This window comes from Aythya fuligula, chromosome 21, assembly GCF_009819795.1.
Source record: "Aythya fuligula isolate bAytFul2 chromosome 21, bAytFul2.pri, whole genome shotgun sequence".
Classification (NCBI taxonomy): Eukaryota; Metazoa; Chordata; class Aves; order Anseriformes; family Anatidae; genus Aythya; species Aythya fuligula.
Window position 1 is genome coordinate 4,612,618 of NC_045579.1, and position 18,648 is coordinate 4,631,265.

General features: G+C 55.5%; 1 protein-coding gene across 1 annotated transcript; it reads left to right on the forward strand.

Moving 5' to 3' along the window:
- Window positions 1-5,695: 5,695 nt before the first annotated feature.
- Window positions 5,696-13,888, forward strand: TMEM240 (transmembrane protein 240). Its single transcript, XM_032201556.1, has 4 exons — window positions 5,696-5,829; window positions 6,078-6,184; window positions 11,870-12,078; window positions 13,253-13,888. Exons 1-4 carry the CDS (start codon window positions 5,773-5,775, stop codon window positions 13,399-13,401), a joined length of 522 nt encoding a protein of 173 aa, XP_032057447.1. The 5' UTR covers window positions 5,696-5,772; the 3' UTR covers window positions 13,402-13,888.
- Window positions 13,889-18,648: the final 4,760 nt, after the last annotated feature.

The window sequence follows — 18,648 nt, forward strand, 5'->3', positions numbered from 1 at the left end:
AAATAAAACCCTGCAAGTTTGTCTGTTTTCAAAATAGAAGCTAATTGTGACTGCTCTGGTGAGGTAAGACGCAAAGTATCTGAAGTAGCACAGGAATGCTCATTCATCCAACTTGTCTTGGAGAGGGTGTTGACAGCAGGAAGATGCCGGTGGGAATCGAAGACTTGGACTCTGTCCCTTGTTCAGAGAGGCTGCGTCTGTGGGCAACTCATAGTGATTTTTGAGCCTGTGTTGAACCAAAGTGAACTGCTTTCTCTACATGAATTAGGGCAATGCCAGTAAATCTTCTCGCATCTCAATTGCTTTGGAATTATCATATGTGAGATTGAAATAAGACTGTGAGGCTGTAACTATAGCAGTCAGGGCCCAATTGTGTGTATGTCTTCTCTAAGGAGAGGAGGGGGAGAAATGGCAAAGTTAATAGAAATGGTTGCAAGCTTTCTGTTAACTGAAATATCTTTTGAATGGAAATATTCTCTGCACATACAGCAATAATAAACGTGTTTGTCACAGCTCACAATCCAGAAAATGAGTATGTATATACAAACAGAGCGCAAGCTCAGCCTTCTTTGTTCAGAGTGATAGAAATTAAGAGCATCGAGTTAAAAGTGAAAACAAAGTGAATTATTAGACATTCTAAAGGTGAATGGTAATGTGCTGCCGTTTAAAGGCAGGAGTAGATCTTAAAACCTGTTAAAGGAGCTGGTGAAGGCGTTGCAGCGAATGAGGGCTGTGTGTCCTTTAGTACTTTGATAAGTGGAGACAACTTTTTAAATGTGCTAGAAGCGAAGTGGCACGAAACGGAGTTTGAACTGGCTTCTCTCTCATTCTCCTGCTGACCTCTGGCATCTCAGAAGAATTTTTCTTAAATGTGCTGATTTCCCTATGCCCAAAGCTAATGCTCGGTGCTTTTTCTGAATTTAGGGTGATGTTACCAGCTAGCAGGCAGCTTTAGGGGCGTGTGTGGTTAGGCCTACAGCAATCCCACCTAACCTCTTTCAGTGAACACACTCACATGTATTAAAAGGCACCTGTGCCACACCTGAAGGCTGCAAGTCCCTATCTGAAAGCCTTTGCAGTTGCAAATCAGTTGCCTGTTGATCCAGGCCCCCAGAGGCACCCTACACCTCGCTGCTCAGGTGGAGTGGGGTTGGAGGAGGTTTCAGCTCCCTTGTGGGGAAACCGAGACCTCTGCCAGCTCAATCTGGGTCCTGGCCAGTGTCCAAATGGGTCATCGCGTCACCTGCGGGGTCCAGGAATGCTTCATGTCCCCAAAATACCCGCGCTCTTCTTCTTGGGTTAAAAATACCTAGAGCAGAACTCCTGCGGAGAGTGAATGAAGAGATCAGGGGCTGGGGAGCTGGAGCAGCAGCTGCGGTGAGGTGTGCAGTGCAGGGTTTGTGATTGGCCTGGCCTGGCCCATTTTGGTGCTGGAGACTCTATCTGAAGGATTTCATTCAGCGTCCTCTGCTTCTGTTCATTTGTCTGCTACCAGAGCTCGTTACCATGGGGATTCTCACAGCCCCAGGAAGAGGAGGATTCGGTAAGGATTGAGCAGCTTCACTTGATCCCTTTAAAAAGGTATTTCAAGCAAGGACAGTACCGAGTGTTTTGAGGAGAGTCCTTCCCTGCGCAGCATCAGGACTGAAGCCTTTACCCCGTGGCAAGGTGAAACCGAGAGCACGTCTGGAAACGGTTTTGATCTGCGACTGCATCCATCCTAAACAGAGCTCTGTTATTTCACAACAAGGCAATAAAACACCGAACGGGGTGATTTTTACACTGTGTTGTGTGCATATGCAGATTTACAGAGGTGTCCTTTTTGTTAGGCAACGATTATGCTTTGCACATGCTGTCTGGCAGAGAATTCGGGTTGCTGTGGTGCTGAGGGCGGTTCGGTGGAACCTCATCGGCTGCAGCTTCAAACTGAAAGGAGAAGCCTTCATCTGAAAACATGATGCAGCGTGCGAGATGTGACAGAATTGTGCTTTCCATCCCAAATACCCTGTTCAGAGGCAAAATCTCCCTTGGAAGCTGGCCGTTTGTCTCAGCCCATGGGCTGCTTTCCCGCACCTTGACTTCGTTTATTTACGAAGGATGCGTGACCAAGAGCCAGAGCCGTGGGCAAGTGTCCTGAGTGATCTGCAGGCCATGTCAAAGCATTCCTGATTTTGGCATGAAAAACTTGTTCCTTGGATGAAGCTGTTCTCATTCTAACCTGTAACTAGTCATTTAACGTGTAGGTTAAGGGAAAATCATGCATTTAGATAATTATTTTGTCTCCACGTGCTTTGTTTGCATTGAACTCCACAATGGAGCTCAGTCTATCTAAGAATTTTATGGGGTCCTAATCTTGAGAGCTGTGTATTTATATCTACATATATATGTGTGGGTGTAAATAAAACTTGGATAAACAGGAGGTCAAAGTTATTTTCTGCGCTAAAAAGAAATTTTAAGACCATTTTTTGTTTAAGAGAAATGGGGAAAACAACGTCTTTTCCTGTCAAGAGCAGGGCGCCGTTCCACAAGCCTGACAAACGGCTGCAGGTGACGGGGTGAGCCCAGAACAACGAGTTTTAAAGCCGTGGGATTTCATTAGCCACGACGCCTCCTCGCAGCGCTGCTGCTCCTGGATTCCTTGCTGCGGCACCGCAGGGGAGGCTCAGCTGGTGGCTGCTGGTGCTGCTGGTGCTGCTGGTGGTGTTCTCCATGCCTTGCAGGTGCAGTGTTGCTCCTCGCGACGAGCATCCGTGCCGAACGATAGTCCGTTTGCAGAGGTGGCTCTAAAATGCAAATAATTCCTCCCAGTTCCTCCCCCCCTTCCTAAAAGCAGCGATTGTGCTTTGTCAGCACCTCTCGCGCTTTCTTGACTTGCTGCGACAGGCCATATTGATTGAAGGGCTGTTCCTACTGAAGCGTGGTCGCAAGGCTTTGCTCTCCTGCTGCCGTGAAGCTGCTGCTCCTTTCTCCATGGCCAGGTCCTCACCAAGAGCTCCCTGAGCTTCCACCTCTCCCCTCTCAGCCCTTTGCAGGTCCCACCTGCAGGGCAAGGAGCGGTGGGACCTCGGTCACCTCATTTCCAGTCTGTTTTTCCTTCTCACCAGTTACTTTTGGGTTTGTGTCTGTCTTTTTCCAAGAACTTCATAATATTTGCGGACTTTCTTTCCATCAGAGCCCTCACCATGTCTTTCAAGCAGGTTCATGTAAGTAAAAAATGATGGAAGAGCCTTCAGACTGCGTTGGGTGGAGGAGCGCACTCTTCCCTCACTTTCGGCACTGCTGGATCTGCCTGCGCAGACATCGATGAGCCTGGCAAGGTTGCCCCAGTTGCTGGGCAGGTTATCCAGTTTCAACTTTTAGTTCATGTGCATGTAGGAGCTTAGGAGAGGGTATCAAGGAAACAAGCACGGGTGCTTGTAGCAGCACAGGGGCACTGGTGAGAGCAGAGGAACAGAACAGCCTGGAGTGCAGGGAGAGGAGGGCAGTGAGCGTGTTCTTACACAGGAGAAGAAATTAAATAGGAAAAAAGAGAAATGCTGGCTCTGGTCGTGCGTGTTCTGACCCGTGTGAGCTCCGTGCTCTGTGCTGCTCCCAGAAGGAAAGTTGGGGATCCCCCAGCACGGCTGGTGGAAGCTCGCCTGGGCTGGGGGAGGAGATTCCCGGTCAGGTCTCTGCTCTTATCCATCCCCAGCCAGCACTGCTGGGGCTCTAAGGACGTTTAATGAGTAGAAAGGTTTAATAAGTGTCTGCTGTACGTCCCCAAGCACTGAGGGGTAAGGAGGCCGGGTTTTCGAAAACGAGCAGCTTACTTCTGGCTACATTAAAGCCGTCAGGAAGAAGTTGAACTTCTTGTAAACCGTTCTGGTGGCTGTCCAAGCATCTCGGCCCTTGTGTGTAAAAAAAAAAAAAAAAAGAGCATCTTCACACACTTCCCTCCAGTGCGTGCTGGTGGCCAAAGCCAGCACCTGGTGAAAGCAGCTTGGGGCAGGGGACTGCAGGGGACCCCGAGGGGCTGTGTGTGCCGGTGGCCGAGGTGCCCCCATCCTCGCTGCTCCTTCACATGAGGAGCCCGGCTCCTCAAACGCCTCCTGCGGGTGGGTTCGTTAAAAAAAAAAAAAAAAAAAAAAAGGCAAAAAAAAAAACCTGCAATGCAATCTGTGCTCTAATTTGAGGACACCATTTAGTGATTTTAATTGTGTGACAGTATTTTGGTATTTTCAATACCCGGTAGTAGGTTAATGACTGTTCCTTGAAGAATGGAGTTTATATAACACAAGTCATTACATAAGGAGGCTGATTGTGGCCTGAGGAGCAGAAAGGGAAACAAATGGGCAAGAATGCGCAGCCCGGCAGAAGCAAACTCTAGGTTTTGGGCCCTGGGAAGCCCACAGGAGCGGTACTGGGGCCCCAGCAAGGTGAAGCCAACCTTGGGGAAGGCCGAGGAGGTGAGGGCAGCGCGCGCCACGACGTGACAGCCGCCGAGCGGTGTTAGCGGTGGCCGTCAGCTCTTCCGTTCGTCCAGCCCGCACAGTCCCCGTACAAAACCAACCAAGCAACCCCAAAGTTATTGCTTTGGCCACCCCGATTTTTGCCTGGAAGAACCTACCCGCGGCCTGCCTCGCGCTGCCCAAAGCGAGATAACGCCATGGGAGACCGCGGAGCGCGACCTCCTGCCCGCACCTCGGATGCCAGGTTTGATGGAGGGGACGAGTCCCTCACGCTCCTTCTCCTCCTGCCAGGGCAGCGAGCGGGGCTCTCGCCCCCGCAGCCCCTTGGGGACGAGCACGGGGGGTTCCCCGCGGAGCCCCCAGCCCCGGGAGCCCCCGAGGAAGACCCAGGGGGGCTCGGAGCGGGGCTGCTCCTCCGGGGGGAACCGGAGGGGGGACACCCGGCGAGGGTAGGGCCGCAGCAGCCGCCGCTCGCCGCCGATGAGCGGTTCGGGGAGCAGAAGCCTCCCCGCCGAGGTAAAGGCCGGGGCTGGGCGCGTCCCCCCCCTGCAGCATCCCCTCCCTGGGGGCTTCCAGCGGGGGCTTGGGGAGGGAAGGAAAAAGGGGAAGACGCGTTGCTTAGCGCTGCTGTGTTGCCTTTTTTTTTTTTTTTTTTTTTCCCCTTTATTTTTTATTTTTTTTCCTTCCCTTCATTTATTATTATCGTTATTTATTTATTTATTTGTTTTATTTTTTTATTTATTTATTTTTGCGCCGATCGGGAGGGGTTGCTTTTGGGGAGGGTCGGGGAAGAGGGATGCAATGAGGCTCCCCCGGACTGGGTGATTTTTGCAGCTTGCCTCCTCCTCCTCCTCCCCCCACCCCCCCCCACCCCCCCCCCCAGCCTCCCCCCGGCTCCGGCTGGCTGGCTCTCCAGTTGCTGCATGAAGGGCTGTGCTTGTGCCCGCTCCCGGAGCCGTGGCGCACCTCCCTCGGCTGCGCGGGGGAAGCGGATTTGGGCTTCTTCTTACCCTCAGCCTCCTTATTATCCTTTATTTTTGCCCGTCCCGTTCGTCCTAGGAGAGAGAAAAAAAATAAGATAATAATAATAAATATATATATATATATAAAATAAAAAAAAAAAAAAAGGAAAAGCGATCGGGCAGGGCGAGGGAGCCCCGGGGGAGTGGGGGGTGTGCGGGGGGCTCCCCGCAGCCCCGCCGCCCCCCGCCGCACCGCAGCGAGCGCGATGCGCCCGGGGCTGCGCGCTGCGGAATAGCGCGGCCGCCGCTCGCCCTCCTCGGGCTGGGGGCGGACGGACCCGACCGCCGGCAATTCCCCCTTGATGTCCATGAATGCAAACACCATGATTTTCATGATCCTGGGCGCCTCTATCGTTATGGTAAGAGATTTCGCTTCTTTCCCTCCCCTCCATTCCGCGCCCTCCCCCCCCACCTCTCCAACCCCCCCCCCCCCCAAGCCTGTCCCTCAGCCTGTGCACCTCCGCGCGTGTGTGCCCGTGTGCGTGCCCCGTTACACACCCCGGCTCTTTTCTTTATGCCCGCTTCAGTCTCTGGCAATCAAACTGGAGTCAATGTTTTATTCCATCATCCAGAGTTGACCAGATGCCTTGGTTATGGGCTCTTACAGGCAATAGCTTGCTTGATGGACATGAATGCGTTGCTGGACAGATTTCACAATTACATCCTACCGCATCTCAGAGGGGAAGACCGAGTTTGTCACTGCAACTGTGGCAGGTAAGTGGCCCGCGGCCGCTCTCCCACCTGGCCAAATCCCCTTCCCACCCCGACAACCCCAGGCAGGAGCGGGGAGGTGGTGGCCAGCGGCAGGGCTGGGTTCCCATGTTTGCATTCCGGCCGTGTCTCACCTTCCCCGGCAGCTCCTGCATGCTCACGGGGAGGGGGGGGAGCTTGTTTGTTTTATTTTTTCTGGATAGAAGAGTTTCCTGCGGGCCTGGAAGCCCGTTTTCCTTTGTGTGCCTGCATGTGTACAGGCGTCTGCCAGCCCTTGGAAAGTGAGTAACTTTGATTTAACGCCTGGCGGATTGCCTTGGGTGCCGCTGGGCCGCGTCGCTTCTCGGGGGGGTTTGTGGAGCCTGGGAGGATCGGGGTGCGGAGAGCCCCCAGGCTCCGTGTCCGGGAGGGAGTGCTGCTGCTGCCTAGGTGTCACTTTGAGGCTCCGTGATCTGCCTTCGGCTTTGACTCCTCCATGGCTTCTCCCCCGAGAGCTGTGGTGGTGCTGGACGCAGCGCGGTTTGATGGCCGGGTTGATCCTGGGAGCATCAGGGGCAGCTTCTTGGCTGTGCCCAATTTTGGGGCTGGATGGATGCCTGCTGTGGCTGTTGGGCAATGCTGGAGTCCCCTAAAGTGGCACTGCTCTGTGCCGTGGGCGATGCTGAGGTGCTCAGCAGGCTTTGGCTGCTCCGTGTCGGAGCCTGAGTGCTGGGTTTTGGGGCAGCAAATTGGGGTCTTCTCCATAATCCCCGTCCTACACACCTGGAGGCCTCATCCCTGGGCCTGACGGCCTGCTGCCGGCTGCAAAACCACCCGTCTGCGGGGCCTGCCTCTGGGCCAGCCCATGGGATGTGTAAAGCTTAACAGAGGGCCGCAGGTCACTTGCCAAAGGTGGCCATCGCCCGTGGTTCCTCTGCAGATTCCTGTGGCAGAAGAGCAAGGAAGGGGTGAGCAGCACCTCCAGGGCCACGTGTGGCCGGACCAGAGCCCCCAAATCCTGGCTCCTTGGGCACTTCAGTGCTAAAGCCAGCGGGGAAGGCTGTAGACAAAGTCCTCTTCTTTTTGGTAGGGTAGGGCCTTTTCCTTGGGTAGTTTTTTGGAGCCTTCTGGATGTTTTTCACTTGTTTAAGAGTTTTTCCTCTGCCGCTTCAGCCCATTTTTCTTTTGGCTTGCCACAGCTGTGTTCAGTGGTGGTGCAAATTGGCTGTGGGTAACATGCTTCAGCATCGCCGGGAGCAGCTGGGCCTTGTCAGGTCTCACGGGTGTTGTGGCCGAGTGTCCCCTGCGCCCACGGCCAAGGAGGTGGCAGGGCCACCACTCTCCTCCAGCTGCGTGGCTGCAGAGCTGCTGCTGAGGCCGATAAATTAGCCGCGGCACCGTCCCTGGGCATACTCAGGTCATTTCTTAGAAAGCTGGGCAGGCGATGGTGCAGCCGTCACCATGCTCTTGAGCTCGGTGTCTCCTCTGGTTTGCAGGCGGCTGATGCCCAACGCGCCTCGGCCTCTTTGCCCCCGTGCTCCCAGCACGGCCCCCAGCCATCGGCAGCTCTGGGCCAGGCGGGGACACATCCCAGAGCACAGCAGCACCAGGGCCTGGCAAAGGGCTTTTACCGTGCTGATAACCAAAGGGAGGCCTTGGAGGAGGGAGCTGGTGCTGCTCACCGTGCTGCGGGCTCTCTGTCCCACCTCACCCCTGTGAGACCCCAGGGGAAAAGCCCAGGTTTCAGCCCTGGGACTCCTGCCGGTTCCCTGGGCTGCCCAAAGCTCAGCACAGCGGGCAGGGAGGAGCGTTTTGGTGGCTGTGGGCTCAGCGGTATCACCTGGCACACTGGGGCCTGCTCAGAGGGCCCTCCGGGCTGTGTGAGGGCCGGAGTCCCTGCTGGTGGGCAGGGATCTGCCTTCCCCTGAGCTCTGCCTGGCTGTGATGGTTCTCAGTGAAAGGAGTACCCCAAAATCCCCCAAATCCCTCTGCCAGCCCTGCCCCATGGGGCGCTCCTCTCCTGCAGCTGTAGGCCGAGCCTTTGCTGACTGTGTTCCCAAGCACTGGGTGTGCTGGCACTGGGGAGAGTTGCTGGGGTAGAGGTTTTTGGGGGAGAAAACACAGCCCGTCTGAGGGGCTGATCGCGGCAGGGCTGGCCTGTGCCACACGTTGCCGTGGGGTCAGCTCAGGGGGGCCAACTTCAGGCTGAAAGCTGTTTCTCAGCACCTTCTGGCAGCAGCAAGGTGGAACCGTGTTGAGGCGAGGGTGACCCAGCCATGCTGGGTCCTGGTGGGTTCTTTGTAGGGTTAGAGGGGGACTGTGGCCTCTCGCTGGCTGCAGGAGGTCAGAGGGAGCTCGGGAAGGCCGTGAGGCCCCAAGCATTCAGTGTCTGGCCATGGCTATGGGGTTTGGACACTGCCAGGAGGAACACGAGCACGGGACCTGCTCTCCTGCCTGCTGCCAGGGACGAGTGGCCGAGGTTGGTGCAGCTGCCAGGCTGTGGGCTATGGGGTGGTGATGTCCAAAGGGCACCAAAGCAAAGGGCAGGGCCCTGCCGGCTGCTTGCCAAGGGGAGCTGGCGTGGTGACGGTACACAGAGTGAGAACAGCAGTGTCAGGGCACCTGGTGCTGATGCTGAGCCAGTGCTCAGCACCCGCTGGAGGAAGAAAGGGTGAGAGCCGCATCTGAGAGCTGCAGGGAAGTCCCCTCTGTCCCCGCAGATCCTCAGGGTGGCCACATCCCCATGCTGGGGGTCCCTCCTCCTCGGGCTGCACCGGCTCCAGGGCAGCAGAAGCGTGGCGCTGCCCCGCTCCCAACATCTCTGTCCCAGCCAGGAAAGAAAGGGTCCTCTCTGGAAGCAGGAGGCTGGCAGCGGATCAGGAGCTGGGTGATGTCATGCAAAGGAAAATCACCAAAGGGCGTCCGTGGCGGCCGGGTGAGTTGGGGAGAGCAGATGATGACACCTGCGTGGAGCTCGGACTCGTCGCAGCAGCCTGGGGGCTTGGGAGTTCCCTGCCTGGGACAGGGCAGGGAGCTCGGGAGCTCGGCCTTGCAGCCTTCTCCTTGCCACCGACCTTCTGGGTGACCTTGGGCGAGTCTGTCCTTCCCGGGCAGAGCCTCCCAAGCAAAACCTGAGCACCAAAACGCGACGTTTTTGCTCGGTTTCTTCCTTTCCCAGCCACTCGGAACAAGTCCTTAAACCTCTGTGTCCCCAGATCCTCTGTGGCCATGCTGGGAGGCTGGGGATGCTCCTTGCCTTGCGCTGGAGACCTCCAGGCCTCCCCTGGGCTCCCGGGAGCTGCAGCAGCGTGAAGGGTCCCAGGAAGATGCTTTCACCATTGCGGTGGTGCCATCCACGCTGCTGCAGCCTGGCTTTGCTGGCCGTGCTCTGCGAGGAGCTGGGCTGCTTGGCACATTTGGGGAGAGGCTGCAAGGTCAGGCAGGGAAGCAGAACGGAGGCTCTGTGCCTCCTGTAGCCCCTGTCACAGCGTGCCTTGGTGGCTGTGCCTCGGGGATGGCCAGAGAGGCAGGCTGAGCCTTGTTCCCCCCCAAATCCCGAGCAGCAGTGCTTTTTGAAGGGCTCCGGTGCTGTGGCTGGGCTGCAGCAGGCAGCACGCTCGCAAGGTCACTGGAAGGGACATTAGCGCTTTGGGCAGCTCCGTAGGGAGACGTCCCAGGCAGGCTGGCCACGGCTCTGCTCCAGCACGGCCGCACTCAGGGCTTCGTGCACGGCTTGCCCGGGGCTGGAGGAGCTCTCCCCCATCCCGAGGGCTGGGAAGGGGCAGGGAGGCTGCAGCCGGAGCAGAAGTGCACAGCCACAGCCACTGCTCCCTGGGTCCAGCAGCTCCAGCTTCTCCCCGGGTGCTGCCTACCTGGGGACGGAGCAGCAAACCCAGTCCCTTTGCTTCAGGAGAGCTGATGCTGGTGACCACCAGCCCCTCCTGCTTCAGAGGGCGATCCCACACAGCTCCTTTCCATCCAGGCCATGTTCCAGTTTCCATTTCCCTCGGTGTGCGGAGGGGACCCTGGACCTCCGTGCTCTATTAATAACTGGCTGTGCCGATGCACTGGTGCCTCCGGATCACTCCTGCAACGTCCCCAGGGACTGAGCTGCAACAGAGAACTTCTGTGGGGCTGTCCCTATTCTCCACCCTTCTGAAATCACTGGGCTTTGGGGACGGAGTGACTGCATGGATAAGGGGACACAAAGGAGGGCCAGGCCCCTGCTGCTGCCTGGTGTCTGGGGCAGGGATCCCTGGAAGCCACCTGAGAGGGGTCAGCAGCAGGAGTGGGCTCATGCTTGGTGTGTGAGGGAAGTTTTCTCCTCTCCACCCCAGAGCTGGCTCTGGTAGCGCTGCTCTGCATGGACGGGCTTGTGGCAGCCCTGGGTTGTGACATGGCAACACAGAGGGGATGCACGGCAGCTCCTGTTGAGACATTCAAGGCCCTGGGCATCTCAAGGAGGCCACACTTGTGAAGGTGCTCGTGGACCTGGTTCCCAGGCTGTTTCTGTGCAAAAGGGAGCAAGCTGAGGACCTGCCAGGTGTCTCTGGTGGTGCGTGAGGCTCGTCTGCCCCTCCTGCACAGCTGCTGGGCCGTCTCCCTGAAGTCAATGGAAACCCTCCCATCCACGAACGAGCTCCCTTTTGGGAGCTGTCCCTCACACAGCCTCTGCTCCCTGCCTGGTGAGGGACCATCTAGCCGGGTCTCATGGACTCGTGGCTTTCCCCCTGCCTCCTGGCACCAGGAATGGCCCCAGCCCCACAGGCCCTGCTCCGCAGGGAGCTCGTGCCTCTGGCGCAGCTGCTGCGGAGCCGAGGGCTGTTTTCGGTAGGTTCCTCCGAGCAGAGGTTTGTTTGTGTAAATATTTGGACGTTTCTCAGGCGTGATTATCCAGCAACCTGCACCTCATGCATATTCAGAGGCCTCCGGGGATCGCCTCCTCTCCCGCACGCGGTGCCTGCGGGTGCTGTGCTGGGGGTGGCAGGGGGCAGCGCCGGGGTGGGGGGGCTGAGCTGCTGAGCACCCGTCCCTGCAGCAGTGCTGGTGGCACACCCTGTACAGCACCAGGATGGCTGCGGGGACACGAGATGTGCTGAAGGATCTGAATAACTTAGGGAGACCTGCGTCCCCCAGTCACGCAGTGGGGGCCTGTGAGGCCATCTTGGACCTCACAGGTCTCTCTGTTGGGATGAATTTAAGGCTGGCTTTCTGGTGCCTCATCCATGGGTGTAAGTGTTCTCTGCTCTGGTAGGTGGGAGATGTGCTTCTCCTTGTTCTCTGGGCCTGCTGGGAACAGTGGTGGCCACACGCTCGGACCCCACGTGCTGGCAGGAGCGAGGCCTTGCTGACCTCTGCCTCTACGCGACCGCCACACTGCCCTCCGTGCCCCTGGGGAGCAGCCTCTGCAGCCTCGGGCTGTCCTCAGCACAGGCTGTGGGGTTACAGATGATGAGATTGGGCACATGTCAGGAATGCAACATGAGCTCCAGGCTCAGGGTTCTGGGCTTTGCTGCTTCGTTTCCTGCCAGTTCTTCTGCTAACGTGAGCACAGAGTGGCAGACAGCACCGCTGGTGCCAGGGATGTCAGTGGGACAGCAAAGGAGCGTTGTTCAGCCAGCCCCTGGCCACAAAAAGCAGGTTCTGGATGGAAAACGTACTCTGCTCTTCTCCTCTGATGCTTTTCCCTGTTTCTGTTCCCTGCAACAGGCATCACGTCCATTACGTTATTCCTTATGATGGGGATCAGTCAGTGGTGGACTCCTCGGAGAATTACTTTGTGACTGACAATGTAACCAAGCAAGAGATTGATCTGATGCTGGGACTTTTGCTGGGCTTTTGTATAAGCTGGTTTCTGGTCTGGATGGATGGGGTTCTCCACTACGCGGTGCGAGCCTGGAGAACCAGCCGGCGGTATGGTAAGTGCAGCCCCGCGAGCCCTGTCAGGCTGAGATGTTGGGCACCAGCCTCTCGGTTTCTGGTTCTGCTTGATCCTCGTGGGTTTGGCATGGCCACAACCCAGCCCAGCCCTCTCCTGTGGGCTTTAATGTTTAGGTGGGAGCGGGCATCTGAGGAGCTTGGAGGGCTCTGCACTGGAAAGTCTGAAGCAAAGGGGGGTGTGATGGGGAGCTGCACACTGGCAGCCTGTGGTTGTATGTCCGCATGTGTGGGCAGAGTATGTCCAATTTGCACAAAATCGGGATTTTCCTGTGCACACAGTTTGCAGCCAGGTGTATGCATACACAACAGCCTTGTGTTGTTTGTAGGAACCTGACACAAAGTGATGGCAAAGGCAGATGTTTGTGTTGCATCAGGACTACATCAGCAGAGGTTTCCCCATCCCCATCACTGTTCCAGATGTGCCAGACTTTTTCAGCCTCAGATGAGTTAGCTCAGCATCCTGACCCAGCACCCTGAGGATGACCAGAACGAGTGAGCCTCACTCCCTCAGCCTCACGTCCTGTGGGCTTTTGCTGCTGGAGGGGGAAAAAGGCAGAAATGCTATTAAAAATACTGAATATTAATAGCAAATAGTGAATATTATAGCCAATAGTGGCTTGGCATCCTGTTCCGTAATCGATGTCCCTGTAAATCACACTAGCTCTGAGTGCAGGTGTCTGTTAAACTACTACGCCGAGGAGGAGAATGAGCAGCGAGATTTATCTGTAAAGCTATAAGAAATTCTAATTAGGGAAGCGGACTGACTCTTTCTAAAAACTCTGATCAAAACGATATTAATTTCTCATTAGTCTTCCCTAGTCCCTGGCAGCCTGCTCGAGCAGTTCCTGAAGCGGGGCTGTTCGTGCCGCCAGCATTTCCCCAGCTGAAGGCACAGCCCCGGTGTGCCCCGCTGCCAGCCCAGCGCCAGGGCTGGGAGCTGTCTCCATCCTTGGAGAGCCTCAAAAGCCACCTGGATGTGGTGCTGAGCAGCCTGCTCCAGCTGGACCTGCTTGAGCAGAGGGTTGGGCAGGACGGACCCAGAGGTCCCTGCCAACCTCAGCCGTGCTGTGGTTCTGTGTGAGGTGAGGCAGGAGAATGTGGGGCTCGGCGTTCCTGTAATATCTCATCTTCCTTCTCCTTTCTGCCTTCCAGACAATTCCTGGTCTTGGATTCCAAAATTTTGTAACTTAAAGGAGTTCAGAAAACGTCACCACAGGCAGTACGAGGAGGCGACTGGGAACATGGTGCACATCAAACAGAAGCTGTACCATAACGGGCACCCCAGCCCGCGGCACCTCTGAGGAATGCCTTCTCCTCCAGAGACTGCAGTGAGGTTTTAAAGAGGACTTTGCTCTTCTTCCAGGGGAACAGCTCCCAGTTTGCTCCTCTATGGAAGCCAGACGAGGACATAATTTTACTTATCCATCCTGTGTGTCCCTGCGGCACGCCACGATGCACAACTAAGCCAGTCCTGGATGCTACGCAGCCAAGACATTGCACTGTGTTCCACATTTTATTGTCAGACTTGTGTATATATGTAAAAAGCAGACAAACAAAAAACAAACAAACAAACAAAAACGAGAAAAGAGATTTGCATTATACTTTCAACCCCCTTTTCCTGGCATTCACGGCTGTCCTGCACATCCAGCTACCCTACGGGGAATGTTGACCGAGGGTATGGAGGTGGGACAACACAAAGAAGATGCAGTTTCTCATCCGAAAGCTAGAAGTCCCCCATTTCTTTGGTCCTTTGGTTTGGTTTTGCTCTGCTCTGTTCCTTCGTTTGCTAGAATGGCACCAGGTGTGGACGGGGCCTCCTGCCAGCTAGCTGGGAAGGCAGGGTCCCTTTGCATTGGTTCGTGCCTCTGGGCATTGCTGTGGGGGAATGAAGCCCTGGGAATGTATAATGGAGCTGTTCTTCGCATTGCTGTGCGCTGAAACCTGCCTTAAGCAAGCCAAGAAATCTTCCTACCAGGGGAGCAGCGCCATGAGGGGTCAGCCCATTCAACTGGGCTGCTTCACACCACTTCTGTATTGGTGGCACCCTGCTGGTGTTCCTCTCCAGGGTTAGAGAGGAGGCACTGATCAGGAGCTGCTCCTGAGGCAGAAATATCTGGAGCTGAGTGGCGTTAGACCTGGCCTACACCCCGAGCCCCTCTCAGCTGCATAAAGCCCGTAGCGGCGAGCTGGGCTTGGCTGGAGGGAACACAGCGTTGCGGGCCCGGAGCCAAACTCACCCACCATGTCAAAATGCCCTGGTAACAGCTTAAGTCAAAGTATGAGGATGTTCCAACACGTTTTATGCCTTTGCTTCCCCTGGTTGCAGCTTAGATGCGGGTTTCAGTGTAGTTATCAAGCGTTTGAAACCACTCTCTGCATCCAGAGACCTCCCGAAGAGCTGCCCGAAGGAGGGCTGCTGGAGAAAGAAAGGCCTCGGACACCAGTGCGGTGGTGTCTGCGTCCCACAGCAGCTGGAATCTGCTGGGGGAGATGCAAAAATGCACCCAGGAAGTGTTGGTGTGGGTCCTGCTGCTTGTGGGGGCAGAGGGAGAGAGGAGGGGAGAAGGGAGGGAGGGTCTGGACCCAAGAAGTTAAGGTGGTGGCCATGCATCGCAGTCATTTCTCCTTTGTTCCTCATTTTGCATTGAGCAGGCTTGTGTTGAAATGGGGAAAACATCCAGAATGAAAGGATGATGAGCGTTGTCAGAAGCTGCTGGTTTGTCCTCTGAATCCCTTGGCTCTGCCAGTGGCCTCCTGTTGTTGGTTGCAATGTCTGTGGGGGGAAAAGGGCACAGTGACCCCCGGCTCTCTCTTCCCTTCTCCTCCCTTCCCCAGCTTCTGCCTTTTTTTTTTTTTTTTTTTTTTTTTTTTTTTCCTATGCCCAGGATCGGTTTTATTATTTACAAGCCCCAAAGCTAGCCTAGAGCCACCCACAGCTGCTCTCTGCCATTCCCACCTTTGCTGTTTCCAGGTGCCTCTTGTCTCGGTGTCCCAGTTTCTGTCTGGGCCTAACTACTTGCCCAGTCTGTACTCGTGTCTGTCTGCTTGCCCGTCTGTCATTCAGGACTTCCACAACGTCTGCAGCCACCTGTTAGCCTCCAAGGAATGACTTTTTTCCTTATGCAGCTCCTTTCCAAAAGGCACAAGGCTTCACGGTACGAGCTTAGTGCGTTTAACCCTAGGGGCGCATCCTGCAGCGGCAGAAGATGCTCACCTCCGTGGGGTGCTGGTGCCAGAGAGCTGGCCAAGCAGCTGCTGCCTTTGCCCTTGTGTGCTGGCACACGTTCAGCTGACAGCAAAATCTGGGCACTGCGTTATCCAACAGGTTCATGTCACGGACACGTCTTCAGCTCTGAGCTGAAGACGGAGCAAGGTTTTGCAGGAGGGAGAGTTCCATCGTGATAAGGAAAAATACTGAGTCTTTGGAACAAGTTATGGGGGAAGAAATAAAACCAAACCACAACGAAAAATACCTTTAAATAATCTTCCTATTTGGTGCATCCCACAAGAGAGGCTTAAGGCAGTGATCTAAACTCAGACTGCATTGAATGTCTGGCTTTGCGCTGCTGTAGCAACAGACCGTGGTTGAAATATCATTAAGTAGGAAACTTACAGCTGGAGAGAGTGAAGTGACAGCTCACATGGGTCAAGTCTGATCCACGCCAGAATTTCAGAGAAAAAAAGATGAGGCTCTGGAAGAGAGAGAGAGAAAAAAAAAAAAAAAAAAAAGAAAAAAAAAGGAAGAAGTTGTGCATGGTGCAGTTTCCCGTGGGTTAAGAACAGATTTTCCTAACCTGCTGTGGCTGCAGCTATCACTGTGTGAGCCTCTCTTTGTTTACATGTAGTCAAAAAAAAAAAACAAAAACAAAAACAAAAAATACTCTCCATACAATTAAATTTACTGGGAGCAATTCACTGCTCTTAAATCCATCGAAACCAGCCCCCTCATAGATCAGGGTTCAGGACACACAAAACCAATAGGGTCACCCCCGGGGGAGGCCATTTTTTTTTCCCAAAAAAGGGGCAAAACCACCTTCCTGTGAGGTAAGGCCAGGCCCTGCTCCTGACCCAAGAGATCTGGTGCATCTTCGGGGCAAGGGAAACATCGAGCAGCTGGCACGAGGAGCTTTGAACCCAGGAAGCTCCTGCAGACGTGACCCTACGGGGCAGGCACCAGCCCATGCCTGGCGCTGGGACAATCCCCGAGCAGCCCCTGCTCTCTCCGTGCTCGAGGCGAGCGCTCCTGTCTGTGTCCCCCCCGTGTCCTCGCGAGGTGTGAGCCTCGCCGGCGTTGTCGACGTCGTGGTCTCTCGTTCCTCTGCCCCCGTGAGGTCGCTACCGTGAAGTCTGCTGTGGCTCCGTCTCCTTTCCCCGTGCATGTGTTCGTTTTGCTTTCGTCTGGGTGTGGGGGTGTTTCCCCCTCGTTTAATTGTCTGAGGTGTGCTAGTGTTGACTTGTTTGTCGTTCGCTTCCCTCTGATCCAGTCTTCAAAAAAAAACAACAACTAAAACCAGACCGAAACAACACCACCAACAACCCAAAACCCAGCAACAACCCTGAACGAAAAGGGTTCAGCTAGGGAGAAAAGCGACTTTGGCATCGGGGAGCTGGCACAACAAGGTCAGGACGCGCGCGCCACGTCCCAGCACTCAGCTGCCTGATGCTCTGAGGGAGGCTGCTGCAGCCCTGGGCGGCGGGGGGAATTCTGCGCTGCCTCAGGAGGGGATATTTTTAGAGCAGAGGCAGCTCTTGAGGCTGTACGTGATGATCCTCCAGAGCTGGGGTTGGCGCTGGAAATGTTCTCCTGCGGTTTTGGTGCCGTGAGGCTGGGCCTGGCGGCCGGCAGGCAGACGGGGTGCGATGAGGCCGGGCTCTGCTGCGAAGGGAGGTGTGGAGAGCAGCCAGCAGAGGTTCAGGTTGCCACAAGAGAGGGAAGGGGAGAGCCCAGAGCCACCACTGGTGGGATTTCAGGGATTTCAGCTGTGGGCCCAGATCCTGCAGCTGTGGCACAAGGCAAGGGGCCCTTCCCTCTGAGGAACGCTTTGGGAAGGAGGCTCCTGTGGTACCAGCCGGCTAAATGCTGTGCCCTCTTCCCTCACTGCTAGCCCTCAAACCAGCCATGGATGGGGCAGGACACATCTCCTGGCCCATCCTGGCTCAGGTGTCTGGCAGCTCTGAGCTGTAGAAGGGCAGAAGAGAGCCCAGGATCACGTCCCAGGCCTCACAGGGCAATGGGGTGGTTTTAGTCACGCTCACTGCTGGGCTCTGCCTCATTTTCCAGCTGCACTCAGCTGGGAGGAGAGAATGCCCAATAAAAAAGGCTACTAAAAAGAGCCACTAAGATGATGAGAGTCTTCATCCTGGAGAAGAGATGGCTGAGGGGTGATTTTCACACACAGAAATACCTGGAAGGGGGCAAGGAGGGGATAAAGCCGGGCTCTCTCCAGCACCATTTCCCAGGGAGAAGGGAGGACAGTGCTTGGCCTTCACTGCCTCAAACAGAGGCTGGAGGCTTCCAGGTGCTGAGCGACCCCGGGGAGACCCCAATCTCACCTCAAACTTCGCTTCCAGCCAGCTTCCCCGCAGCAGTTACACACCCAGCGGGGCACTGATGATGTGGGGGGGCTGAGCACAAGGGAACTGCGGGGTTCTTCTGTGTCAGGAGGGCTTTGAAGGTAGAAGCAGGCAATAGAAGCTCCCAGAGCATCTCTAGAGGTAAAAGGCAGTACTTCTAGTATTAGTGCATGTGGTAGAAGCAGGAAGACATTTGGGCAAAAAGTGTTTACCCTGAGTGTGCGGGTGATGCGTCTGTGAGTGACAGGGGATGGGACATGGAGTAGGGGACGGGCACGGTGGAAACGCTGACTGTGGTGCCAGGGGGGCATAAAGAAGCAAACGAACGTGAAAAAAAAAAATAGAATAAAATGCCAGGCCTGTGACTTCTATGCACGTGGGCTGCTGGAGCCAGGGGGAAGGGAGCAGAGGAGTGGGAAAAGGTGGGCAGGGGAAGGAGCTGCTGCTTTCATCCCTGGGGCTTCCATGGGGAGGTGATGCTGGGACCACGAGGTTGCGCCCTGGGCACCCTCAGCTCACACAGACCAGGGCAGGGCAGCTTAGGAAGACTTTTTTGGGAGTGCTGTGCAGCGAGAAGACACGACCAGAACCCCGAGTGCTGTTTTCCCTGATTGTTGATCCTTCTTTCCTTTTTTTCAAACCCGTTTTGCATGTGTCAGACAGGGAGAGGTACAACGCGAGTTGATGACAACAGAGAGGTTGCACTCTGCTCTGAGTCCAATCCTGGAATAATCTCTACTGTGGTTGAAAAGCAATAATGGCTAATTTTTTATTAAACACACCTGCACGGGCAGACGTCACCCATGGTTTGTGCTCTCCAGTGGTGGCAGCGCTGTGCCCGAGCTAAGGGAGGTCCCGGAGCAGCTGGAGGCGCCGAGAGCTTGGGGTGGGGGAGGCAGCAGAAAAAGCACACTGTGATTTTATTTGGGTCAACGAGTGAGCGTAAATCAGCCATTCCTTCCCTTCCAGTAATA